Raw genomic sequence first — 27,478 nt, forward strand, 5'->3', positions numbered from 1 at the left:
ATGCTGGACAGTAAAGTCACAAGACTGCCGATCTTTGTTCAATTCAGGTTATGGTGTGAGCTCGCTGACCGAGGTATTGTACCAGGTCTCGCTTCAGCACTGGTTGTGACTTTTTAACGCCGCGCCTTTCATAGTCAAATCAAATCATCAAGAGTAGTAACAATCCAGGTTGGGTTCCCAAACAAAACTGCCAGTCATATGCTGATTCCTGTTTTCTTACCGCAAGTCGCCGCCCCAAACCAAACACGTCACGTCTGTTCCGCCATCAGACGAGAGGAGACAGGGAGTGCATCTTTCATCCCGGTGCCATTTCTTCCCACCATAGTTCCTCTTGTAGATGTCAGGCCAAACGGATGTATCTGTCGCTGTTGTAGAAGCAACAGCGGCTTTCTTTTTCCCTCAAACTTTTTATTTGCTCCGATGGACATCAAACACCGGTGCCGGTAAAACTGCAGTCTCTCCTCGAGCTTTGGGTTTGTTTCATGTGATGCAGTTTCAAATCAGCAGATGAGTTTGGGAATGTTTGAAGGCAGACATTGTTTGCCATGAGAAGAACGGTGGATTGTTTTTGGTTTTCCGGCTATAATTCAAAACCGGGGTTAATGTCAAGTAGGCGCCAAGCTTGAAAAAAAAAAAATGTATGCACACATCAGCAACACGGTAGACCTGAAGGAAGTCAAAGCCATCAATGTACTTTGTTATTGTAGCATGATCTTTGCATCAGTGCAACTTCCCTCCTCTTCCTCTTCTGCTCCTTGATTGGCTCATTGTTTATTTCCCGATGAAAACTTGGCACTACCTCACTCACAGGAATTTCGGGAGGTAGGAAGTGTGGCAAGTAAACCAAAATGATAACTGTCTTTGAAGTGTTTGCAATTTCAAATAGCTCCAGCTATTCTAACGCCCCTTAGAAAAAAGAAATTGTGCAATTTGTGCTTAAATCTCTTCAGCGGTATTTTGGCATCTGCATGTTCAGTGACTTCAAACTGCATCAGTGAAACTGTCCCAAAACACCATTCAGGGATTCAGTACTATGCTTTTCTATGTTCTGGCAAGTTATATGCAACCAGTACCGCAAACGACTCAACACTTGAGCTGCAAGAGTGACTTTCAGTACACACACACACAAATAACTTGTAGCATTTAATTTTGATTTTAATCCTTGCATATTGTTGTTGTATTTATTTTTTACTACAAGACCTGGCGCTAGGGGCTCGTAGCTCAGGCGCAACTCACAATCTAAGAGTTGGCACGAGTTCTGCTTGTTATTTGGGGGGAAATGGGTTGGGGTATCCTTACTTGTAATTCAGGAAGTACCTTGGTTGATTCTTTAAGAAAAAAACAAAACTGCTTCTTACTCTTTGGTCTTCGTACAAAGACCGCAGATGATTGTTGTTGAGACTCCTGGGTTCTGGTTTGGTGTACTTTGACAGATCAGGCATGGCCCATGTACCTATAGAGGGCTCCTCTTTCAGCTGACCGTCATGTGATTGTGCTCTGTTATGGTAGAAAACAGTAAAAGTGTTACAGGTTCATTCATACACCTGACGAAACCAGAATCAGCAGGTGGCTCCTTCGATCCAACCACAGAAAGAAACACTTCATTTGTCTTTATGAAGCATTTGAAGTGATTCAAAAAATGAGGTCATGGGAGACAATCTTACAAATCAGCCTGACTTGTGGCTCTGCTGTGGTCTCGGTGTTCACTAAGAATATTTAAAAGTGTATGAATGGATTTTTCCCAGCGAGAAGCTTTACATTTTCTATCCTGACTTCCTCCAAGCCAGCAGCTTCCATTGCTGTGCTTCTGAATACCGGTGAATCATTTGTGTCTTGTTGCCCTGCTATTTGAAACAGTCGAGGACCTGTACAGACATGAGAACATATTAATTCAAGTATATACTCTGAGCTGAATCTTTATAAGTGTGTGTGAAAATCAGTGTTTCCTATACAGTACATTCATTTATACTTGTGTTTTGGTTTCAACTGTCCGTCACAATTGAGCTTTGTGTAAGCTAAGCTAAGAGCTAAAGACTCATAGGAGTACTTTGCAAATTTTCCCTGAAAGCACTTACAGCGCGGTGCCCCTCAGGGAACCAGAGCGGTTCCCCTGACAGTTGCAATACTCTAGATGTGATGATGAAATCATCTGCTCCTGGTGTTCCATTCCACTGCCTCAACTTCTTGCTTGTCCCTGCTGTTGTTAAGATTTCAAGAGGAAGCATTGATCTCCAATGACCTCATTACCAAGACTGTGATGGTTTGGTTGCCAGGTCAGAAGTTTCTAAGAAAAAAAAATGCAAAAACACTACAAGTTTGACCCCACTACTCCTGAGGTTCTCCGAAATGCAGCGCTGATCAAAGATTTGCAGCCTCTCATGGGGAGATCACACAAAAGATTCCTGGTTTCTCCTAGAAACTTACGTGGGATCTTGTTTCTTTTGGTTCACTTGTCATCGTAGATAGATACAAGATGGAATATGTGTATATTTGCATGTCGGTGACAAAAGAGATGAAAGCCATCATCAACTTTGGACTCATCCTAGAAGAGACGAAACCGATCTGTGATCAGCGCTGTAACTCCGATGTGAGCCGGTGCAGGTTTTTAATCAGTTGAAGTGATCCACGTGATGTAAATAAATGTTTCTAGATTGTGAAATTTGATGTTTGGCCTTTTTCTTGCACGAACATGTAGAAAATATGGCACTCGACATTGCTTTCTGCAGAGCTAGAAATACGAGGGTCATTCAATAAATGAGATGTATTTTTTCGTTATAATGACTTCCAATACAGATAGAAGCTTACTTCTTTTGTTTTTCCAGCGTAGTCTCTCAGCACTGTCACACACTTCCCATCTGTGCACAAGCTTCCGTACTCCCTCAGCGTAAAAATATTTGGACTGGTGTCTCAGCCAGTTGCTCACAACACTTTTGACTTCATCGTCACTTTCAAACTTTGTGCCTCTTGTGAACGCTTTCAGGGGATTAAACAGCTGATAGTCTGAAGGGGCAAAGTCTGGGCTGTAAGGGGGATGAGGGAGCGGTTCCCAGTTTGTTGATGGTCTGCACCGTTTGGGATGCAGTGTGAGGCCTTGCGTTGATTTTTTTTGGGAGATTTTTATGCTGAGGGAAAATAAATTTTAAAAAATTAAGTAAATAAAAAAGTAAGCTTCTATCTGTATTAGAAGTCTTTATACCGAAAAAAAAATATTTTTATCTTATTTATTGAATGACCCTTGTACATATAGGGAGCATGACACCGTAATATATTGGCTGCTACACTAGCACAATCTAATGAAGTCACATCAGTTTTTTTTTTATTTTTTATCTTTCTTAACAAAACTGAATGCTAAGTTTTTATTTTATTTTTACATAGATAGATTCAAGGGTGTTTTTATTATTATGGCTGTAGTTTGCTGTGGTCTGAAACTGCACTGCATTTACTCAACTGTTGCTTCATAATATTGCCAGATTATTAAAAACAGCCGTCAACATGATGCAGTTCAAAAAGCTGAAACATTAATATTGGTCATTCCAGAATTGGATGGCAATTTATGTACGTATTAGGTCAGGACGTTCTTAGTCCAGGGTCCCCAACCACCGGGACGCAGACCGTGGCCACTTTGGACCACAGGCCGCATTGATAGTTGAAAGAATGAAAACTTCACTTCCGGTTTACTTATTATGCGAGGCTAAAAAGATTTTAGTTTGAAAAGTAACTGGATTCATTCTGTTACAACTGTCTATTACGGACTCTTAACGCATGTCAACATGCTTGTTATCTTGGTCGCGTGGCGCTGATACTAAATACACAAGCTAGCGAATTTTAAACAAGTTTTTTTTTTTTAAAAAAGACGTTTTTGGAAAGTTTCTTTGCAACAATTAAAAGGCTCAGCAGCTCATTGATAAAACAACACAAGAACCTATGACCAAGAAGAAAAATAAATGTGCATTCATTCACAGACAATAGTAGGAGACTTAAGCCTATTTGAAATATTTATTTAGCCTTCAATGATTCCGAGGTACGAGGCCATGGTGAGTTATTCATGGACTTATTTTGTTCAGTGGATGACTTAGAGCATTTCAGGAGTATCTGGCTTTACGTTTACAGTATTGTTAAATCTAACAAATACCCCATAGTACCCCTTTTTAAGTGGTTTGTGCTGCTGGTACCGGTACATAAAAATACACACATTTTATGTAGCATTTTATTAATCAAAAACCTATCTGGCAGTGTCATTAAAAAATAGCTATTATTTTAGAAAGGAAATAGTACTATAAAACACCACATTCTCTCACATGGTCGCAATGTGAATCCTAACCAAACGCAGACATGCCCCACTGTTTGATATCTGTGGGGCATTGTGGGTACTTCTGCAGGGCTTCTATGATCTGACTGTTGTCCAGGGTAAGTTTCATCAACTGGAATTCGCGCTGAGTTTTGGCTGAAGGTCCGTCAACAGGTCGGATCATCTCCAGCTGCTGCAGGTGCTCGAAGGCCTTTGGAAAGCAAGAACGCTGCTGATGACAAAGCTTCCGGGTCGAAAGAAGTTCGAATGTTTGCACCCACCTTCATGACAACAGGCTGCTCGAAGTTGTACATGGAGTTGGACTTTCTCTGCAGGAACTTCTTAAACTCTGAAATTAAAAATGGGTAAAAAAAAGAAAAAGAGAAGCAGACTGATCATGCCCATTGGTATGTTAATCACACGTACCATTGTGAACCATCTGGAAGTTGAAGGGTTCTCCTTCATAGACATCATTGAGGTGTTTCATGGCGATGACCAGGCAAAGCTCCAGGATGGAAAGACCTGAAGGAAAGCAGATTATGCCGCAGCCTAAATTCACATAAGGGTTCTACTACATACATGAATGACAATATTTGATATATCGTATATTTTACCATGAAGCATATTGGACTTGGCATCACTGAAGCAAAGTCTGCTGGCTTCCAGCACGTCAGCAGGCTTGATAGTCGGATTTACGGTAGAGATGCGACTTAAACACAACATCTGGAAGGAAAAAACATGATCCAACTTTGAGATTTGTTCAAATCTAATCATCCCTGCCAACGATGTAAAGGTTTGAAAAGTATGGGTCCACCCCACCCTTGAGACGTGGCAAATCCAAATTTGCTGCCTTGAGATGCTTCCTTAATAGTCACCATTCACTTATTAATTTTGGTCAATGTCAAATGAGTGATGATTCCCTCACCAGCAGCATGTGCAAAGAGCGGAAGTCTTTACTGAAGTTATAATGTCGCCGTAAAATCTCCTCCACTGATTTGTCCTCACACAAACTCTGGAGACAAAACACGAGCATGGACAGTTACAAGATTCTTGACGACTTTGGAGCCACCATCTGTTTGCTTTACCTGCACGCCTCTGTTCCACTCTTGAGCGAACCTCCTGTCGGGAAAGTCGCCAGGCAGGCTAAACTGGGATCCCACACGCTCGAGGTATTGGGTGAAGCTCAGGCTGTTCAGCAGGTGGATCTGACGATGGGAAAACCGCGATTTCACCCGCTTCTCCAGCAACTCCAGGACATCCTGGGAACCAGCGGAAGCACCATGAACTCCACCGTTTTTACACAAACACTGACCCAAGTCTCCAAATCATTGACAGGAGGACGTCTCACCAGCCTGCAAGTGAGTCCGACCACGGCGACCGGCGCCTGGGCCGACTGAGACACATCCAACAAGTTGTAGAGCAGAGTTTGATTCTTGTGGTGAGCGAACAAGTCGAACTCATCCAGGACGAACAAGACTGGTCGCGTGGTGTTGCGGTCGCCTATGGACGAACTCGTGTCAAGCCAACAACAGGGAAAACGACGCCACGGATTTACTAGCACCATCTGCAAGATGCTATCTGACCTTTCTTCAGTGCCTCCAGCAGGAAGACCAAGTTCTCTGCAAAGCTCCCCTGAAAGCAATCACATTCAAATAAGCAATCGTGGAGCAGTTCACCTTCATGTGAGTGGAACTTTTTTGCATCAGCAGGGCATGTTGTCTCAGTGGAGCCATGAATCATTACCTACTGTTCACAAAAATAGCCATCACTTCTAAAAAGGGACAGAATGGGAACTAAAACTCCATCATCGGGTTTGGTTTGTGGAAGGCATTTTCTCACAATCCCAAAATGATCATGTTAACTAATAACCATATCTGAATTTCCACTTTTTCCTCTGTACATTTGAATGTGAAGACATAACCTAGAATGTTTTTATAAAGAGAACTGTTGGAAAATAATAATTAAATAAATAATAAATCATTTTCTGTTAGGGGTGTACTCACTTTTGTTGCAAGCACCATCACAGGACAGTGGCTGTGTTGTTACTTTACAGTATAATACATTTACATAAATGCATGTGGTGTATTCACTTTTATAAGAAGCTTTAATATTCTCACGTCAAAAAAAAAAAAAAAAAGTTAAACCAATAGAAATGATCTAAACAATGTTACATCACATTAACGTTTTCACTAAGTTAAAATTGTGCAGACACTCACAAACACTTTGTCCCCAACAACATTTTCCAAGTTGAGTTGTCGCGTTATTTCTTTCAAGGCTATTCGGTCGTCAGTCTGCAAGAGGCCTGCACATACGGACAAAAGATGTTCTAAATGGACTGCAGCCAAGGAAGAGTATAATGGGAAAAATCGGGCGACATACCGTTGAGATGGACCTGCAGGAGGTTCTTCTGTACTTCCTTTTCCTGCAGCAGGTCTCTTAACACGCACTTGAGGAGCTGGAGGCAAAAGAACACCAGTGGATATGACGGTACCATACCGAAGAGATGAAAGAGGCGTATTTATGTGATCTCACCGCAGTTTTCCCTGATCCCCGGGGGCCGATGATGAGCACAGAGTTACTTTCCCCCTGGATTGCAGTTCGCTGGAGTAACCCCAGCAAGTGCCTGAAATGAAACCATGAATTCTGGGAGATGTGATGAACAACATGACAGAGAGGTCGTTTAAACTTACTTGTGTTGGGACTCTGATGCCTCGAGCCTGCTGGGGAGCTGATCGTGGCAAAGTCGCTCCCTCAGATGCTTCTGAAGCTGTCATTGAAAACATGCATTGATCCGCAGTACACTCAGACATCAGTAACAATCATTCTTGCTACAAATGACGAAGCATACTCTGAAGAAAGTCAACAAACCTGTGTGATACATTCTCCGATTGGCTTTGGAGCATCTTTGGCCTTTCGTTTGCTCATGATCACGTGACTCTGGAATGAACGCGTCAAGGAGAAAACATTTACAGTAGTAGAAAAGAGAGGGCATGCACTTTGAGAATAATGACAGATACGATTACATATTCAAGAACATCTACTAAAATTGTGGCACGTCCATGTAAACGTCTTTTTTTGATCGCAACCACGTTTATCTTTTCTAAATCAACTCGCTTCGCATTAACAAGTCACACGTTCACGTTGTTTTACCTCATATCCTCAAATCACTAGACTGATTGTGAATCCAAAACACACCAAAATCTTTTCTTTTAAAGTACAAAGTGACTCAAGCTCGCAGTCTGAACCTTCGCGGGAAATAAAAGGGCTCTTCCATGTACTTCCGGCTTTTTACTGCAGTTCCGTTGTTGTCATCGTTGATTGGTTGTGAGTCGTCCTCTGAAATCTCCCCGCCTTTTCAGAAATGTAACAACACACAAATACAAATTGTACCATAAGTGTTTAAAAAAAAAAAAAAAATACATTCTCAGGATTACCGCAAGATAATTATGAATTATGTTTGCCATTTGGCACGATTTCATGAGGTCCACATGTAGTTCTTCTTAATGTCCATACTGAGGCACTGTGATTAAACGCTTTCCATTAGAAAGGAGTAAGTTAAAGGACATCAACACTACTTGTAGTTCTCCACCATGTCCACACGATGACGTAAACTAACCCTCCTGAAATAAAATAGAATATCAATCTAGCCAGCCAGCCATTATCTAAGATTTTTTTTTAATTATTATTAAAAAAGAAAAGAAAAGTCTATTGTGTTCTCGAGAAGGAAATTGGATTGTCGGAATTTATGACAAACACAATATTCAAAATGATACACCATCAAAGACAAAACATTAAAAAAACACAATATCGTCCAGCATTTAAGAGGTCCCAATTGAAATTTTACATCAATGTGAGCTAAAGAAAGACAGATATTAACGGTGTTGGCCGTTGTAGATGTTTAGAAAAGAAATAAAATCCACCTCAATGGTGAAACAACTAGTACGAGTACAGACAACTAGTACGAGTACTGTACTGTACTGACCTTGAATATGTAATAACATATTAATATAATCTTCATAATACCAAATAACAATACATAATAATACAAAATAATGACGTATAAAAGGCGACAAAAGAGTTTGTTTTTGTTTGGATTTGGATGCAACTTGGACGTATTTGACTCAGAGTTCAGTGGCACAGTGTGATTGATTTGAATTTAAACAGCAACGTTGGGTTTCAGTGGTCATGAAGTTGGACAATATGCTTTGATTTGAGTTCCTTCCACCTCTGTACTTATTATACGACAATTACTAAATAACGCACACGACGCACACGAGAGCTTTGATATCTTTATTATTATAATTATTATTATTATTATTGGGAAAGTTGTTCATGTTATATATTTTTTCAGATAGACGATAGCGTGTTGGAGCTTTTGGGGGAGCATCACCTCTCCAATGTGCTGGCGGTCCCCAGCACGCATGCGCAGTCGGGCTCTCCATCATTTCCAATCTCCCAGTGCCAGTGTAGAGAACCAGCAGAGGCAGATATAACTAATGGGTAGGTTTCCTTTTCTCCCCCCTTAAAATCAGAAACAGACCTCGGTTGGACTATTCGCTGTTCTATCGCCAATGTGCAATCACTGTGGTACTCGGGTAAGAACGGAGTGTTACGTGTAGATTTGACGAGGGCATAAACGTTGTAGCTTAAAGCGTCTCTTGTGTGTCTGCAGACGCAAAGGCTTTGCACGGCTAGCTAGCTAATCGGGCCTAGCCGTGGCCTTGCGTTGGCCCCTTGGCTCGAAAGCCGTCGCGGGCCAGGCTAAGCTTCCCTTCGACATTTTGACGTCGGAATATGACACACGCGTTTTCACACTCCGCCCCGGAGACTGCTCACTAAACGTAAAGCGTTGTGGACGTTGTCCAGTTTGGCAGCGATGCGTTTTCGTTTCAAATAGCTATCGCTGGCTAACGGTGGCTAGACAGCTGACGCTTGGCATGCTAACCCTCCCCACCCCCCCAGCTAGCTGAGTAGTGACCACTGCATCAGAGACGAGGCTGCTCGTGTTTTGGTGACACCGTCACTTGTTCCTCCGGGTGGTGTGTTAACTGATCGTTGTACCCCGAGGCAGTTTATAGAATCAGAAACTCTGAATATGATGTTAATGGTAGCACCTGGCTGGCTAATGCTAAATTGCTAACTGGGAACCTTTTGGTCCCAGTTGTTGGTTAACGAAATACATTTTGGCGTCGTTCACCTGCCGTAGGACGGTTGAATCAAAAAGCTACAGCTCTCGTGTTTCCAGTCAAATCTTAGTTAGTGTGGGCTCGCTTTGCAGCAGCAGTACGGTTTCCAAACTGAGCTTTGCGCTGTGATGCTCGTGTCATCACCTGGCGTGCTCAGATGACTTGTCAGTATAATGAGCATCTCACTGACAACATGAAACTACACCCATGTGTTACCGTTCTCGCTTTACCTGGTCAACAGAGGCCCCACATGTCAGCTGCTTGCTCATGCCCACACAATGATGTTTTATATATAAATTTGCCCATCCGAGACTGGAATGATTTACTGAAAAAGATGAGAAGTAATTTGTTACTTGGCATTAATGTGACTAAATGGCATAATACACTAGGTTCATAGTTGTGCATTTAAAATCGTAGCCCGGCTGACTAGGAATAATACAGATATTCATGTTTAGAATGGAAGATTTTGATGTGCGCAACTGCAAACTACAGTTAAGACCTACTTTATATTGCATCACATTAGGCATCTGTGCTCCTTGATATTTTGTTTCTCCACTCTTTGTTGTTCCACCACACAATATTGTATATGAGAAGTGACCAGCTACTAACTACTCAGTTGATTTTATCATGTTTTTATTTTCATCGTTTTCACTCCAGTGATTATAAATCCAGTATGAAGTCACATTATAGTCATGGGCATAAATTGCCGTCATTGGAATAAACTAGCCATAAATTGGACAGTCGTCAAAATTAACTGAATGTTAAACATGACTAGATTAGTGTTGCGTAAATTTTACCTTGTGTCGAGTCTTTGCTCCATTTTTTGGCGATGACGTTGCAACATTGAGTTGTTTTTCAACTATTAAAAAAGCGTCACATTTAAAATAGCCTGTGTGACCCATGAGCATTACTGTACAATTAAATAAACGGTTCCCTGAGGTAGAGAAAATTCCTGTATCTTATTTATTTAATTTTTTTTAAATACTCTATTCGCCTGCCCTCTATTTTCGAGTCTCAAGTGGCACCCCTGGGCCCAGCTATTGGATGCTATATAATATTCCAATCTTTAAGGGTACAGTTCAGAGTGTTGTTGAGTGATTGCATTTTCTTGGACATGAACTGTAACAAAACCATTTTTGATTGCATTTTCTTTATTGAGAATTCTAAATAAGATCTTGAACATAGCGGTGCTTCCTCTGATTAACGGCTGCCACGCTTGCCGCCACATTTCATACCACCTCAACGCGCAACACCCCCCCCCCCCCTTTCTTTCTTCTTTCGATGTATTGCTGGCTTTGCTGCCAGCCAGCCGCTCCAGATATGAGTCAGCAGCACCAGCGGTTGCGGGGATGCTCTGTCATTCATAGACTCAAACAATCCGCTCTGTATAGCAGGCAGAAAACTTGAATACAGATTGTTTGCTTTCCCCCGTAAGAGATTATATGATTAAAAATGTTACATTTTCCGTTTGTCTAATTCTTGTACTCTTGTTCAACCTGTACAGGAACCGTGGGAATACCACAACCCAGCTGCCTCTGGGAAGCAACATGTTGAACTCACCCTGCTTGTTCATCTGACACAAAGGACAAATGGTACCAAAAAGTTAAAGTGAAGGTGTGCGTGTGTGAGGGGCTGTGTAAGGCACACCCTTTCCTGATCATCTTCCTGAGTGGGATGGCTCTGGACGCCAAAAGGCAGTAATGGAGGTCTGTGTGGCAATCAACACTGCAACCATGAAGCAGCTAAAAGGGTAGGGTCGCCCTACCCGACCGTTGCCACCCCCCCCCCCCCTCTCCACCACCCCAGCCCACCTTCAGAGTCCTGCACTGTAGCCACCCTGCTGACTGTTGTAAGACAAACATGGCGTGCGCTGCAGAGACTGTGGTGGATGTCTGACAGAAGTACCTCTGAGGTGTGAGCGCAAATCCAGTTGAGCAATGAATGGCGGAAAGGACTGTGAGGCGGGTGATGAGAGGCAGGCCGTCCCTGTCCAAGTCCCCATTGGCTGGCAGCGCAAGAGGGAGCATGGCGGCATCCTGTATGTCAGGTAGGAACAGCAATTTAAAGGGAAGTTTGTCTTATATGACAAAACATGAATCGCATTAGCTTTCAATAGTTGAAATGTTTGATGGAATATCACGACTAGGTAATTCATCATTTATTTTAAATCTACCACATTACAATGGCGTGAAATAGTAAATAGCACTTCACCGCTCGTCGCTCATTTGACATCATTGTGACCTTGCTAAGCTTTCACAATATACAGTAGACCATGTCATAATGTTTGTAATCAATACATGTCAGGATCTTTATCTCTTTGACTGCCAGACGTTTTCAGAAAAGGGATGCCGTGGGTGCCAGCCGATTTAAGCATTTTTGACTGATCTTTCAAGGTCCACAGAAAATTATGTGTTTGGACTACGGAAACACACATACTACCAAATGAAAGATTGGACTCTAATCTTTCATCAGAAAAAAAAGTTTGTTTCTACCTTATTCCGTTTTTCAGTAATCAACAATAGAAAATGGTTAGCTTCACCTCTGTTTTGGAAAAAAAACGTCTTTTAACGTCTTTGGCACTCCATAGGATTTTACTAAACGTTATTTAACGTTTTTGGCAGTCAAAGAGTTAATAACTGATGAACAAAGAAAATAAAAATGTCTATTTGGAGTAGCACCGTCGGTCCGATATACCACAAATTTTTGTAGGTATTTTTTCAATTTCCTTTAACACAATTAAAATAAATCTGACGAAAACTGTGGGGGGAGTAGGATAGAAGTTAGTCCCTTCTAAAGGGATAACCTGAGAGCTCCATCATCAGGCTTGTGGAAGTCATTTTCTGTCAGTTATGTACAAAATGTTTGTGTAGGCTGCAAAGATGTCAAAATTAATTGATTAATCAACAACTATTTCATTAATCATTTGGAGCCATTTTTTAATTCAAAATTGTCCAAATCCTCTGATTTCAGCATATCAACAGTAATTGTTCACTGATTTCTGTAGTCCTTCATGAAAGAAGACTGATTATCTTCTGTGTTTAATCAAAATAAAGACATTTGCAAACGTCTGCTTTTACTTTGGAAAACAATGACCAAACCGGTAACATAGTACAACATCAATCCCCCCTTTTTTTAATCACTATACGAAGTATGAAATAAACACCAGTCACTGGTTAATAAACAGTAACCAGGGTAAAAAATGCTTTTGTAATACACTTTAATGGAATTTGATTTATCAATAGTGACAGCACTAGTAGGTTGTCTTTGAGTACTTTAGCAAAACATAATGACTAGGCTGCATGCTAATGTCAGCTTTACAGCATGCCATCCATGTCACCGTCAAAAGAGCACCTCTGTGCTATTAATGCAAGCAACTAAAGTCAGTTAATTAGCCAGTCCTTCAATAATCATCTAAATTATGTCTTTATTTCCACCACGTGTGTTTTTGAAGAATCATGAAAACCAAAAACATTGTAACTGTCATTACCTGAACTAGAAAAGAGTGAGCTGTTAATATTTTGTACCCTCATGGAACTAATTTAGGTAAGCAAAATTTGTATTGGCGAATGCAATGTCTAGTCAGTGTGTATTTTAAAATATAATCTTATTGTCATCATTTGTGTGTGTGTGTGTGTGTGTGTGTGTGTGTGTGTGTGTGTGTGTGTGTGTTTATTCAAAAAGGCACAAAAATGAATTTGTACTAATAAGGACATCCTACAATGAATATTGTTATTGTTGGTTGGGGAGGTTATTCAGAATATAAAAATTGTACAAGTTTTGACCACATTTGAAACCAGTCATAAACCAGTCAGCTAGCGCGTGGACTGACGGGTAGGGTTGTGTCGCAGGCCTCGTTTCTTCTTGAACACACACCGTGGGCTCATCACAATGAACTAAACAGTTGGCCAGTCTTAAGTTTATTTTTAGTGTTGGAAAGAATCCCGTCTACGTTTTTGACCATGGCCTGAAACTGTCTCTGTCTGCATGCACTCATTCGCTTGTGTGTTTTTTTTTGTTTTTTTTTTTTTTACATAGCTTATGAAATCTTAAGTAAAACACACAAAAAACAGCCCAACTTCTTTGAGTTGAAGCGTCTCATTGTTCCATTCAGATGCAGAATATAAATATGCCAATGTAACACAACGAATATTAATATGAATAGTCGTTCTTTTTGTGCTTATTTCCCATGTAAAAAAAAAAAAAAAACTTGGATGCAAACATTTAAATCATTTTCTTAAGCTTTCTGAACCAACATATTGAATGGTGTGTTATGAATAGGACTGTATGTTTTTTTTTTTTTTTTTTTGCAGTCCCAGTGGTTCAGTGCTCTCCAGTTTGGATCAGGTGAAGAACTACCTTCTAACAGATGGAACCTGCAAATGTGGTCTGGAATGCCCACTTATCCTCCACAAGGTATTCACTGCAACCTCTTGTTAGAAACATGCAAATCATTCAAATGCAATCTTCATATGAAAGCCAAATGTGTCTTGACATCCCGTGTGTGGTGTCACAACCGCCAAAATGCATTTTCTGATAAATTTTTGGTGCTTAATTTTGAAAAGGTAGCAAGCTATTATACGCAGTAATCTAACCCATTTTCCAACTTTGCTAAATCAATCCCTGTTGTATCACACCTGTCACGGAAGGCAGTAATTAATAATTTAATTTCATAATTTGTCTACCGCATATTAACCCATTAAGGCCGGGAGCGCGTAGACGGGCTTCTCCCTTAAAACCCGGGAGAGCGCATATGTCATTTGGTTTTGATTTGACCAATTCTTGGTCTCTTAGCCGATTTAAATTAATCAGAATATGCACAAAAATGTTATTCAAGCGTTTATGGTTGACGCAGATTCGCGGTGGCTATGAAATAAATGGCGCGATTCACGGCGGTGCGGGAGGAATTTGAATCAGTGTAGCGACTCGACAGTGACATATTGTTAAGAGATATGTTTGTAAATAATGAGGATGTTGAAAATTTTGACGGCTATTAACGGAATGGTTGATGAATAATTACCACTCGATCCCCCGAGGTTATTACAACTGCGCTCCAGTGCTGAAGGTAAATATATTTGGAGTTATATACCTACAGATGCGACATTTGTTTGTTGATTTAAAAAATATATATATATTGAAGGTTTATAATAATAAACTTACGTTTTTGTGAATGCCACAGGTGTAAGCTTTGAAATGTTTTTGGAATTATTTTTCTGCTTCAGGAGCTGAGATATCAATTATATTTAATACTGTCGAATTTCCAGGAAAACTTCTGGTTTTCGGGGGGTGACTCAAAAGTCACGGGTAATGGGTTGAACACCAAAACATCAAGCGCCACCGCTGTGAAATATTAATTCCTCATTAAATGAAATGATTGATTGATTTGAGCCAGAAATCACCATTCTTTTCCCCCAGGTGTTCAATTTCGACCAGGGGGCGATGGTCAAGCAGAGGACAGCGGAGGATGTGAAATCAGACGCGGACGTCACCAAACTCTGTATTCACAAAAGGAAACTTCTGGCTGTGGCTACGCTGCACAAGAGCATGGAGAGTCACCCGCCTCTCACTCTAACAAGTCCTGTTGGAGGTATGTCTTGTAGAAATGTAGAATGTTTATTCCGAGAGGACTCACAACCGTCTTCTTGGCGGTCCTCTCAGTAATTGAAAGGGAGTGAAAACATCTGACCTCAATTAGTCACTGTCTATTTTGTGCCAAAATACCAAAACATTAAGTCAAATTGAATGTGCTTTGTTTGGTTTCAAGGTACGCATTCTGTGGTTGTTTCGCACTCCGTAAGTCATCGAGCAATAAGGACGAAACCTCACGATGCCCTACCCAACGCTGCCGGCCCAGACTGCAAGAATCCTTACAAGATGGTGATGGCAGCTGGCCACCAGCAGCAGATGTTTCCGCCTCAGGAGATCGGTGGAGGCCAGCAGCCCGAGCTCTGCGCTGGCTACTCGAGGCCACAAAGGTTGCCCAGCAGTGATCCAGGCCCCAAATCCCCTTACCGGGTTGGGTATGGAGGCATGTTGAGCCCGCCCGTTTCCGGCACAAAGCATTGTGCAGATGGCTCACAGTCACCCTGTACAGACACTCTGGCTAGCCCAGAGGGCTTTCAAAGAACCAATCCTTGTGCATTTACAGGGGCTGGCAGTCCTAGCTCAGCTTCCATCCATGGAAACTCCAGAATGCCTCTTTCGCCACCTAGCATGATGCTCCATGGCTCCCCTGTGAGCCAAGTAGCCTGCGCCATGACAGGAAGGACTAGCACACCGCTCTCACCCACCGCCACTGCCAAAAGCCCCGTCATGAACAATATGCCACGTGGAAACTTCCCCTATGGTATGGACATGCCCGGTGCAGCCTTCCACCATAAAGCACAGCCTCCTGTGCATCCCGTACCACCACCACCTCCTGCTGTGCCACCCTCATGTGTCTTGCAAAAAAGGCAGTTGACATCTGAAAAAGACCCCTTGGGTATCCTGGACCCTATCCCTAGCAAGCCTATTAGCCAGCCCGCAGCCAACACCCCAAATTTCCAGTCTAACATCCACACTCAGGTATCAATGATGAATGTAAACATCCCTCCTCCTGCCATTGTCCCCTTGCCAAGCAACTTACCTTTGCCCACGGTAAAGCCTGGGCCTGTGGGCCACAGTGGCCAAGTTCAAAGGACTCAACAAAGTGGTCCAGCTTCTTCCATGTCACCATCCCCTGTCACCTCCCCCGTTCACATGGTGGGATCCGCCTTAGGACGAGTGGAAGCTTCACCCCATCGCTCTCGGTCTTCTTCAACCTCCTCTGACCACGGGAGCTTCGTAATGCCATCAGGGCATCAGGCTCCATGTGGCACCATGAAGGTCCCACCTCGATCCCCCAGATCGGCCATGGGCTCTCCCAGGCCAGCTATGCCCTCCAGCCCTTCCACCAACAAAAATGACACAATCCACCAGTACAGAGATCCCCAGCTGCTTTCGTCAATTGGCACCCTTCAGCACAACACCATGTACTCACCCACCTCATCCTCCTCTTCCTCTTTGCCCACTCCTAGCGCTTCCCAGAAGGGTCAGGCAGGATTGCTGAGGATGCCTCTAAACCAGATTCTCAACCAACAGAATGCTGCCTCCTTCCCAGCCAGCAGTCTCCTGTCAGCAGCAGCCAAAGCACAGCTAGCACATCAAAACAAACACAGCACTACCGGTGGGGCTGCTGCTGGTCTTGCAGGCGGTGGAGGAAACGGAGGGGGCGGCGGGCACCCTGGCTCAATGAGCGGTCATCCCGGCATGGAAGGACACAGCACTTTAAACCCTATGCTCCCGCCAAACTTCACCATGCTGCTCAACTGCCCCGAGGGTCAGAGCGGCCGCGCGGCTTTGCGAGACAAGTTGATGGCTCAGCAGAGGGACCCCATACGCAAACGGAAGCAATCGTCAGGTAGCGCATCTGTCAACCACGACGGCAGCAGCAACAACAATATGGTCTATAACGTGCTGAACAAACCGAGCATGGGAGGACCACAAATGGCAGCCGCCAGTGCAGAGCAGATGCGAAAGGTCAGTCGTCTTGGAAACCTCCCACCAAACGCCTCCATGGCTCAACTCCTCCAGTCCATGAGCAGCCAGAGTTCCCACGTCGTCGGTGGCAACAGCCACCACCCTGGCCTCAGCCCAGGACCTTCTCCTCAAGGGGTTACTCAGCTCCACTACAATGACTCCGCATCCAAGGTCCCTGGCGGCTCCCAACAGAACCTCATGAGCCAGCAGAGGCTAAGGGTCCAAGTCGATGGCATTCAGCACTGTCCGAACATGGATGCTGCAGGAGGTCACTTGGGCTCGCGGCCAGGTCAGTACCCTGACATGATGGCCCAGATGAAAGCCTCTACCCTGAATAACTGTGGGCCTATGGGTTCCACTAGTGGACTAGTAGGCCCCGATGGCATGCCGCTCGGACGCCCACACACTAATCCCCCACCACTATCCCATTCTGGGCCTCACCCCTCGCAGCACAACCTCCATCATCATAGTGTCGGGCAGACTAACATGGTGATAATGCCGGGTGGAGACGGAAGCTGTACGAAGACCATATCTGACACAGGTGAGAAGCAACAATCAGAAGCTTTAATATTTCAAACATTATCTTCATCACAACACAGCTGTGTTTGTCTTGGCTTGGTTACATAACAATTGAAGTGCCTCTCCCTACAAAGAAACAGTCCAAACCTAATCATTGTCGATTTAATTTCTCTCATTATCCCATTTGTCCCATAAGTCCATTTGCATTTTTATGGCAATCATAGGGTGGCGTGAATGTGTTTCTAACTTTGTGAGCCAAGTCAAACCAAAATATTTAGCTGTGTCATTCAGGCTGCACCAGTACTTCTCAGCTAATGAGTAGGCCCTACATCACTGGGAGCTAATTGTCAGTCAGTCAGTGTTTCTCTTTGCTGTTATTGTGTGCTTGTTGACCAGCAGTCACTGGTGTAAAAAAAAAAAGATGGAACGAAGATCTGCGTCATGCTTTAAGCAAAATGGCCCAGATTGGTCACTCTATAGAGCTTCTCCTAGCTGGTCACTATAGTAACGATAGACTCTGAATAGGTAGCAGAGTGAATGTGTGCATATGTGTATTGATGAATCTAAATCTATACATTTGGTTTGGCACAGTACTGTGGGAAGAATTTTTTTCTAGGTGTGTGTGTGGGGGGGGTGTCTCAGTCGTGGTACTTGCGTCTCCCCTATCCTCAAGATCCACAAGTGAGGGAAGGGCGAACTAACGTTACATGCAGTATATCTGGTTGCGACATGTTTTTTTTTTTTTGTTTTTTTTACCCCTAGGCGGTATTGTGACCCGTTTTGGGCTTTTTGATGGTTCTGACCAGGCCATTTTAAAATAAAATATAAATACATTTGTATTAAATTTTCTTGTAAACTTCTTGGGTGGCGGACAGTTTACTTGGGTGGCCCGCCCAAGTATTAACATGGTGTGGGAAATAATGCATTTTATACATCGAAGGTAGAATCCGTTTAATTCATTCTAACATTTAAGTCAACCCAAAAGTTTTGTTTAAATTAATATTTTCTATGCAGCCACACTAGTCTAAACTCGTTATTCTGATTGATATGTGAAATATGAGCTAAGCAGCAAATTCTATGCGTTTTTATCCATCACAGGGGGGTGGCCATTTTGCCACTTGCTGTCTACTTAAAACGACGTCACATCACAGTTGCACACTTATTTCCCTGCATGATAGCAACCTCCCCAAATAAGATAATAATAAACAGCAGCAGACCAAAAAATAATAATAATTTAGGAGCTGTGGTATCGTGGAATTAACTTTTTAACCAACTAATAGATGTAATATCTCCTGCAGCCATTTCAGGTGGCTTTGTGATGCAGCTGTGTGAAAATAGCTTTGTAGCATTAGCCATCTGTGCCATAGTGCTAGTGAGCTTTGATTTACCCCCCACCTCCCAACACAATCATCAACAAATACTCCAAATGTCTGGGGGTTTACAATGAACATTGTAAACCCCCAGCCACAGACACCCTGCCACCTAACTGACCAGCCCACATCCCCCAGCAGGCTAATATCACACTGACCCCCCCGCCACAATCCACCCAGCCAACTCCCCCAACAAGCTTCCTGGCAGCGGACAGCACCACCAATCATCACTCGGTTCCCATGGCAACATCCCCCGGCAACAGCCGTCACTATATCATAGCAGTAGTGGAGGAAGGGGGAAGGGGGTCGGTCGGCCATGTCATTGCTCTTAGCGTCGGGAAGGAAGAAAAGAGGTGGGGGGGGGGGGGGGAATTAACACACACAGCTGCCCTTCAGCTACGCAGTATCATACCAGCTGCTCTCGCCACCACACACACGCACACAGGCTTGTCTGCTCCGGCTTTGTCTGCGTAACACTGCTGCTCGGCTGGGTTCATTTATATATGCGTGATGCCTCTCAACAGCCACCCCCCCCCCCCCCCTCCCTTTTGCTTGCTCACACCACCTTTCACTTTTCCTGAAATAATCGAAATAGGATTGGTTTACTTTATTAGGAAACAAACATGCGCACACACTACAGAAACCACAAAAACATGCGTATCTTTTCCCCCAAAGTATGTTATTTGAGTGCAGACCATAATGTTAAACATCAAAGAGTTTATATGTGCAACTTTCACGTTAAAGCAGGGGTTTTCTGCTTAGATTTTCTCACGGGCCCGTAGGTCACAAAACAAGATGATTAAATACACACAGACTAATTATTGTATTCATGAGCAAAAAATGGAACACGGGAACCTTTCTGTATTTGTTTTTCATATAAATTGAGCAACTCTCCAGATGTACGGAACGGAAATTTGCACACACATGTAGAGTCTATATGGGAATACCAGTCATTAAACCACTGCAAATATGTGGCTCAAGTTATCTAGAGACTTGAACATTGCTTGTCACTCTCTGGAAACTTTGTGAATAAGTGGAAGTCTAACATCAATTTGGAAAAAGCACCTAGCTTAGCTTTTATGAAAACGTCTCATACACAACTTCTCTTATAATATTATTGCCATTAGTTCACTGACTGACTTGCTGACACAGCAGCAAGTAGTTTGCGAAACTGTCAATGTTGAAGACTGGCTGTTGATCCAATAGTCTAGGGTGTTTTTCTGTTTGCCACATAATTGTACAACACTGAATCAGTTAGTGGATGAATTTCATTTTCAGTGCATAAACAGACAGTTTGACATCGACTGTGTTGAGCTGTATCGAAGTTGTCTGTTGATATATCCAACAGTTAGGGGTGTAAATTCATCTTTCTTCAATCCAGCAAAGTCTTACAAAATGTCACAGTTGTGCATGTACAGTGTAATGTAGATTAATCAGTGTAGTTATTACCATTTCTGCCTTAATCTTTTCAGACTACTGACGTTACTTTCTCTCGCCTTTCCTCCATGTCTTACGTGGTGCATCGCAGGAAACCCCTCATCCCTCGGCCTGCAGCCTCACATCAACCCTGGCAGAGGACGGATGTACACGCAGCAGGTCATGCAGCAGGGCGGACCCTCCCTTCCAGCCTACCAGGGTCAGCAGCACTTCTCTGACAACCCACCTTACACAGACGGCAGCAATGCTAACGTCGACTCCATGGTTTGCCTCTACCAGAATTACCAGGTGGGATGATTGGATTGCATTTCGGGTCCCTGCCACCTCCAGAAGATGTCATGCTAAATGTTATTTTGTGATTTACAGCAGGGAGCGATGCCACATTCGCAGTTTAGTGAGGGGCAGCCACACCAGGGTGAAGGCTTACGAGCCGGAACCCCAGGCTCCAGGGGACCGGAGTCTGTGGATGCCATCTACAGGGCTGTGGTGGATGCCGCCAGTAAGGGGATGCAAGTAACCATCACCACCACAGTAAGTGGGACCACACAGGCAAGCCCCATGCCTGCCCTCAGCGCCATGAGTGCCTTCACTGCCTCCATCGGGGAGCCCGTCAACCTCCCCCAGGCGGTTAGTGCGGTTGTGCACGGGGAAGGGGAGGTTTTACAACAGCAAGCCAGAAGCAGGCAGTTGCGGCCAGTCGGCGGTCAAAAGAATGTGGATCCAGGGAAGCGCACTCCAGATGGCCCAGAGGCCAACGACTACTTCCGGTCCCCTGGCCGTGGCACTCCCAGGGGACAGTGGGACGGGGAAATTCATCACGGCGGCTTTGACACACATAGTAACAGCGGTGTCTGGTCTGGGGAGGAATTCCTGGAGTGTTCCACCCAAGTTAGGAGTAGTCCCTGCATGGAGAGACCCCCCGGCCCACCCTGCTCCACCAACGGCTCCAATGACCACAGCGTGGCCTTGGCTCATGGCAAGACCTTTCTTGACGATAGCTACCGCTTCAATAACTGCGGCCGGACGCCCGCTAACTACAAAGAGCGTCTGGAGCAGACTGTGGAACGTTGCGCACACATTAACGGCACCACCGCGCTCTTCAACAGCCGAGCTTATGGAGAAGTTCTTGGACCCCCGCGGCAGGAACTAACGGCTGACGACCAGTCTCCCAGCTCGTCCACGAGCCTTGAAGGACCTCTAGCCAGCGGCAAAGACTACAGCCACTACAACGGCCACTTCAACGGGATGGCGCCCAGCCCCTCGGACACCAAGAGTCTGAGCAGCGAGGAAGACCTGCGGCAGCCGGACTCGCCTTCCTCGGAGCTGCTTCACTACCGGTCGAGGACCTTCAATATGGGAGAGCTGGTCTGGGGCCAGCTGAAGGGCTTTCCCGCCTGGCCAGCCAAGCTGGCGGGAGATGAACAGGTGCACAGTGCTGCCATGCAACTGCGAGATCAGGCCAAGGTGAGACAACTGCACAATGGCAGCAGCATAGTAACTCCTGCTCATCTTTAACTCATTCAATCCCAAAAACATGTAAAAACTGTTTTTAATACTTTGTCCTTCCCTCCCAAAAACGTGTTTACACAGGTTTTATTTTTATTTTATTTTTTTATGCAAGAGCATACAGAATGCTTTGATGCAGCCCCTGACAGGAAGAGGTGGCTTAAAGCAACGGTAGTTATAAAAAATAAAAATAAAACAGCCAGCAGGTGACAGCAGAGTATAAGAGATCAGCCAGGGCCATGTTGCAACAAGCTCTCTTTGTCAGTGTTTATGCCAGGAATGTGAATATTGATGAAACTTAGCTATATTCTAAAGCCTATTGTTGCAAAATGGAAACAGTTACAAATACACACTACAGGTAGTACAGTGTTGACAAATCAGTGCTTCTATTTCTTCCACTCAATTTTTTTTTTTAAATAAATACAGAAGTGATTCAGTGGCTTCAGGTGGGGTTAATAAACTTTTTTTTTCTCAATGGGTGGGGGTTGGTAACATAAAGCTTCGGTTGTGCTACTCAACCCCATAGCTCAGACATATGAAAAACACGAGGTAACTGTCACATGTACTAAACAGCCAGTACATGCCAAATATTTCTGCAGCTCCTTCAATTGCCTCTTGGCAGAAGCTTGTATCTTTGTCTTTCTTTCTTTCCTTTCTTTTATTTATTTATTGTTATTAATTTATTATTCATTTCCCTTGTTTTTGTCTTCTCTTTATGATTGTCTTCACTGTCTTCCATTACAATTAAATGCCTAGGAATTTTTTTTGTACACTTCTCCTGACTGATGCCTTCGACTAATGAAATCCCCCTTAGATGTGACTACAGAAATGTCCGGAAAAGCCTATTAGAACTTCTGAACTTTATTTTTTGTTAATCTAAGGCTCTTATATTAAATTGGCAAGTGTGCATTCAAAATGAGGTTGAATGTTATTGGTTAATTCTGAACACAGCCAGATCTCTACTCAAAAGAGGGTGTGCACACTTCTGCAACCACATTATTTATTACCCCTCTCGACAAGTTTTTTCTTCTTCCTAACTGCATTTTACAGTTTATTTGTCATTTTCTAATTTGAACAGGGGTGTGCAGACTTTATATGCACTATGTGTTTATACACTGCTAAGTTCACTCGTGCATTTCAGATCATATAAATTGTGGGTGTGAGTCATTTTCTAAATGATTCGTATTACCTTTCAAGTTGGTCTGACGTATCCAGGGAACTAATTGATCAGAACAGCTGTAGGACAAAAAAAATTACGTTTCGTTTTGTGTCCATCAAGGTTGAGCCCGAGAAGCTGAAAACTTTAACACACGACTTGGAGGCGCTGGACCGAGCTGCCAAAAGAGGCTTGAAGTAAGCAGCATTGTTTTTATTTCTCACAACCACACGGCATCAAACTATGTCGTTCATAAATGTTTGCTTGACAGGCCTGGGAAATTGAATAATCACCTGGAAGCTGCTATCCACGAGGCCATGAGCGAGCTGGACAAAATGTCGGGCACGGTGAGTCCAGTGGCCGAGTTGCTGTTATTTTTGGGGCGGTCCCGTGTTGCGCCTCTTCACATTCACCCTCTCCCTGCCACCAGATCCCGTCAAGAGATCGACAGGTGAAAATGCCCAAGCCCAAAAGGAGGAAGATCTCCAGATAGCAATGAATGTGTCACCGTCCTCCTCCTCCTCCTCGCTGCCGTCTGAGCTGTCCCAGGTGCTACACACTGACGCTGCGTGTTCCCGCGCTGTTGCGCGACGTCATCATAGACTTGACTTGCTGACTTTTGTGGTGCTGGAACGTCCAATCACCATTTTTACTGTAGTAAAAAGAAAGGAATGGAAAGAACCGTAAAAAAAAAGGTTGCAATTTGTCTACAGCTTACTGAAGTAATTATTTTTTTCTAGTATAAGATATGAAAAAGACAAAAAAACAAAAACAAGCGATGAGCATTACCTTACATATTTAAGACAAATAGACAGTCCAAATATTTCTGATACATTTTCATGATGTAAATAGGTAATCCTGAAATGTCATATTATTAAGAAATGTATGTAAATATTGTAAGATGTAATGTACAAGCGTACCTAATGCACATTTTATCTTTTGTTGTACAAAAACAAAGCAGAAGTGTACCAATGTCTTGGTTTCTATTCAGACGTGCGCGATAAATACAAAAACGGCTTTTATATGACAAGCACTACGACCGTTGCTTTCAGTTTGTTTTTGTACACCGGCCATGGGCAAAAGTTCTGTTACTTCATACCTGAAAGTGTTCATGGAAGAAAAAAAAATACAGAATGAACTTTACCAGCAGAAAGTGTTCAGCCTTATTCGCAGGCGCGAATTTAGCGAAATCTGCATCACAAAGCAGAATTATCATCATCGTGACCTTTTTGCATTTCAAGACTTGAAAATTTGGAGAATTATTTACTTTTAATTTTTCTCAACTACATTTTTTTTTGGGGGGGGGGGTGGATTGTTCTGTGTTCAAATTATTGTTATTTGAATGTCATTGTTTTTCCTGCCGTTAACGATGATCAAAATTAACACTCGAGGGGAGGCCTTGTTTTTAGTTTTCTTCCGTTTGCTTGTTGTAAATTATTCCTGTACAGTTCTTCATATTTATTTTAAGCTTTACAAATATCCTAGATGGCAATAACACTACCAAGAGTTAAAAACTCAAGCCTTATATGTGTATATGTATGTTTTGTTTTAACATAAGACTAGAATCATGTATTCATTCGTACGGTCCCGTTTTTATTTAAGAAGTGAGCTTAACAGAAGACACTTTGTCAACAAGGCTACTTGTTTTTGTACCATAATGTTTAATTTATGATAATGCTTGTGTGAGAAAGAAGGAGGATGCTGTCTATGTTGGTAATAAATTTCGTTTTACACTTCCAGCACCAAGTAGACGTCATGACTTGTTCAGTCACATTACGGCCAACAAGCTGAACTCGCCACACTCTGAAATCAGTGCAATAAACCAAAACTCTCCTCTTTCAAAAAGTCTTTCTACTTAAGATGCTCACAAAGAGTCATCGTTCCTTTTCAAGAATGTCCTTTTGCTGGTGCTGCCCCAGTCAAACCTCTAAAAAGACCCAACGCCCCTTGACCTTCCCTGTCCAAATAGTGTCCATGTATGCTTTCACACCAAAAAGCAAATCTCGAACAAAAAGCGCAGAGGCGGCCCGAGGTCCGACTGAATCACTGCAAACAAACGCACACTTTTGAGGAACAGAAAACGCATCCTGTGCAACTTGAAGACGTTTGCAGCCATGTGGCTAAATCAAAACCTGACGTTCACGCCTACCAGTGGAGGTCCTCATTGGCCACTTAAAGCGTAATCCATGTGGAGGAAATCATCCAGCTGTTTTTGGTGAACACAAAACTTTTTGGGTAAAGTTCATTCTGTCTCCCGTGTGTGTTGACATGCAGGAGCCTTACGTGTGCCCCAGCTCAAAAGTTGCGGTGTGTGTGTGTGTGTGTTGTCCTTTTGTTTTGGTTTGAATCATCCTCTTCCAACCTGTCAGTATTTTATTTTTCAACCTGTGAGTATATATTACCTCACTAATATATACTTAACGGATGAGATTTGTGTGACGTATGATGTGCACTTGATTGCTCCAGTTTTTTTTCCCTGCATTTATGTGGCCTAGATTTTCAATATAGTTTGTCAAGAGTCCATTATTTTGATATTGTTTGGACTTTTTTTTAACGGTTTTAATGTACGCAGCATTTTTGTAAATATTGAGACACATTACAGATCATGCAGTGATGTAACATTTGAAACGATGTTGCACAGATGTCTTAAGATATTAAAAACTGGTCACTCTTACTTGAACAAACCTGCCTGTTGTCTCTCTGTATTGCACTTGGTGGTTGACTCAATGTCTTACAGTATTCAATAGTAAGGTATGAAGACGATGCTCCGGTGGAACACCTCTGTGTGGAATTGGGAGTTTTTTCTAGGTATGCAAATGCAAAATGTAAAGTACACGCTAGCATCTGTTTTTATACTCCGCCCTCTTGTGTCCGGATAGTGCAATTACTGCTGGTGTAAATGATTTGAGGACGTTGTCACGGTGAGTTTATAAACAGTACTATACATTTGACTATTACATAAGTCACAAATGAATTACTCATTTTTGAGTTTAAGAAGTGGAGAAGTAGGCGATAGAATGTGGCACTGTACCCAGTAGTGTTAATTTCGTCAACGAAAACGCAACAAAAATAATTACGTCAACACACATTTTTCACCGGATTATAAAACCCTCATTAATAAACAATAACTGGGACTAAATCACTATCAGTATGCATTTTCGTCAACTGATGAAGGCGAGACGAAAATGTACTTCACTTAATAAAAACTGGACTAAAATCTATACACATTTTAGTTCATAAACAAAAACGAGACAAAAATTGTATGATTTTGTAAAATCTTGTCTGCTAATCTGTCACTGTGACACTGTCATGAAGCTAGCGACACATGGAGCAGACAGGAGGTGGATTCACGGTAAAAGGTAAAAAAAAAAAAAAAGTAAATTAAAAATATAAGTAGGGGTGGCAAAATTAGTGCATTAATTTTGAGTTAATTTAAAGTTCCATTAACGGCACAATTCTTTTTAACACGCAATTAATGACTGCCCCTTACTTTGAAAGCCTGTACTGGGGGAAGTCCAGTTGCAACGCAGTAGACACGGCCACGTCAACATTTAGCAGTAATAAATTTAATAATAATGCATATATTTGTGAAGACTGGGGTCAAGTTGTATTTTACAATTTTAAAAATGTGCAGAATTTTACTAGTTACTTCATGATAAAGATAGCTCTTAATGAACAGAAAGTGCACTGGGCTGTCACCAACGTCTTACAAATGTAATTATGCCATCTAGGCAGAAAAATGACCTCAACACAAATCAATATCACACTCTGGGTTTTTTTTACAGTACAGTACAGTACAGCTTTTTAATTTTAACTAAATTTTATGAATTATTATGAAATTACTGTATCAATAATTAAAATATGCAGCCATATTTTTACTAGTTTAATTTTTCCCACTTTTATGTTAAACGTATGAAAACTTATTTGTGATTAATCGTGAGTTAACTATTGAAGTCATGCGATTAACTCCAATTAAAAATTTGAATCGCCTGACACCCCTAGTTGTAAAATAATGTAACATTAATCCAACGGCTATAACGTTCCAACAATAATGTTAATCCGACTGCTAACTAATGCTAGCTACCTTACTAGCTCATAGCATGGAGCATAGTAGCCACTTGTTGATATACTGTAATTGTGTGTGAAGTTGTTTTTTTTTTATCAAAAAGATGAGAGAAAATTGTCTGTGAAATAGTTTTAGATCCGAAATGTTCAACGTAATCTGCTGACAAAAAAAAATATTACGGGGTAAAAAATGATTGCCCTGAATGCCCTAAAACTTGACTAAAACTAGATGAATAAAATTGTTTTCTTGGACTAAAATAAAGACTAAAATACTAAATTTATAGTTGACTAAAAATAGACTAAATAAAAACGGGATGAGGTTGACTATGATAAAAAATAACAAGTGTGATTAAAACTGGACTAAAACTGAGACTAAATTTAAAAATGGTGGATAAAA

At 42.4% G+C, this 27,478-nt stretch overlaps 2 protein-coding genes across 3 annotated transcripts; one reads left to right on the forward strand and one right to left on the reverse strand.

Moving 5' to 3' along the window:
* Window positions 1-3,982: 3,982 nt before the first annotated feature.
* On the reverse strand, window positions 3,983-9,614 carry orc4 (origin recognition complex, subunit 4). Its single transcript, XM_077570714.1, has 15 exons — window positions 9,486-9,614; window positions 7,439-7,639; window positions 7,157-7,225; window positions 6,979-7,055; window positions 6,821-6,911; window positions 6,668-6,743; window positions 6,505-6,590; window positions 5,872-5,920; window positions 5,637-5,788; window positions 5,374-5,547; window positions 5,214-5,300; window positions 4,903-5,011; window positions 4,715-4,810; window positions 4,570-4,637; window positions 3,983-4,499 (listed from the first exon to the last, which is right to left on the reverse strand). The coding sequence occupies exons 3-15, from the start codon at window positions 7,211-7,213 to the stop codon at window positions 4,317-4,319; spliced, it is 1,305 nt and encodes a 434-aa protein (XP_077426840.1). The 5' UTR covers window positions 7,214-7,225; window positions 7,439-7,639; window positions 9,486-9,614; the 3' UTR covers window positions 3,983-4,316.
* Window positions 8,712-25,690, forward strand: mbd5 (methyl-CpG binding domain protein 5). 2 transcript variants are annotated; one of them, XM_077570691.1, is made up of 10 exons: window positions 8,712-8,788; window positions 10,979-11,521; window positions 13,785-13,887; window positions 14,887-15,058; window positions 15,236-17,569; window positions 20,446-20,642; window positions 20,721-21,818; window positions 23,140-23,213; window positions 23,288-23,363; window positions 23,447-25,690. In XM_077570691.1, exons 2-10 carry the CDS (start codon window positions 11,412-11,414, stop codon window positions 23,507-23,509), a joined length of 4,227 nt encoding a protein of 1,408 aa, XP_077426817.1. In that variant the 5' UTR covers window positions 8,712-8,788; window positions 10,979-11,411; the 3' UTR covers window positions 23,510-25,690. The 2 variants fall into 2 exon arrangements, with proteins under 2 accessions (XP_077426817.1, XP_077426827.1); XM_077570701.1 differs by having other exon boundaries at window positions 8,787-8,883.
* The last annotated feature ends 1,788 nt before the right edge of the window (window positions 25,691-27,478 follow it).

Source organism: Vanacampus margaritifer, chromosome 1, assembly GCF_051991255.1.
Source record: "Vanacampus margaritifer isolate UIUO_Vmar chromosome 1, RoL_Vmar_1.0, whole genome shotgun sequence".
Classification (NCBI taxonomy): domain Eukaryota; kingdom Metazoa; phylum Chordata; class Actinopteri; order Syngnathiformes; family Syngnathidae; genus Vanacampus; species Vanacampus margaritifer.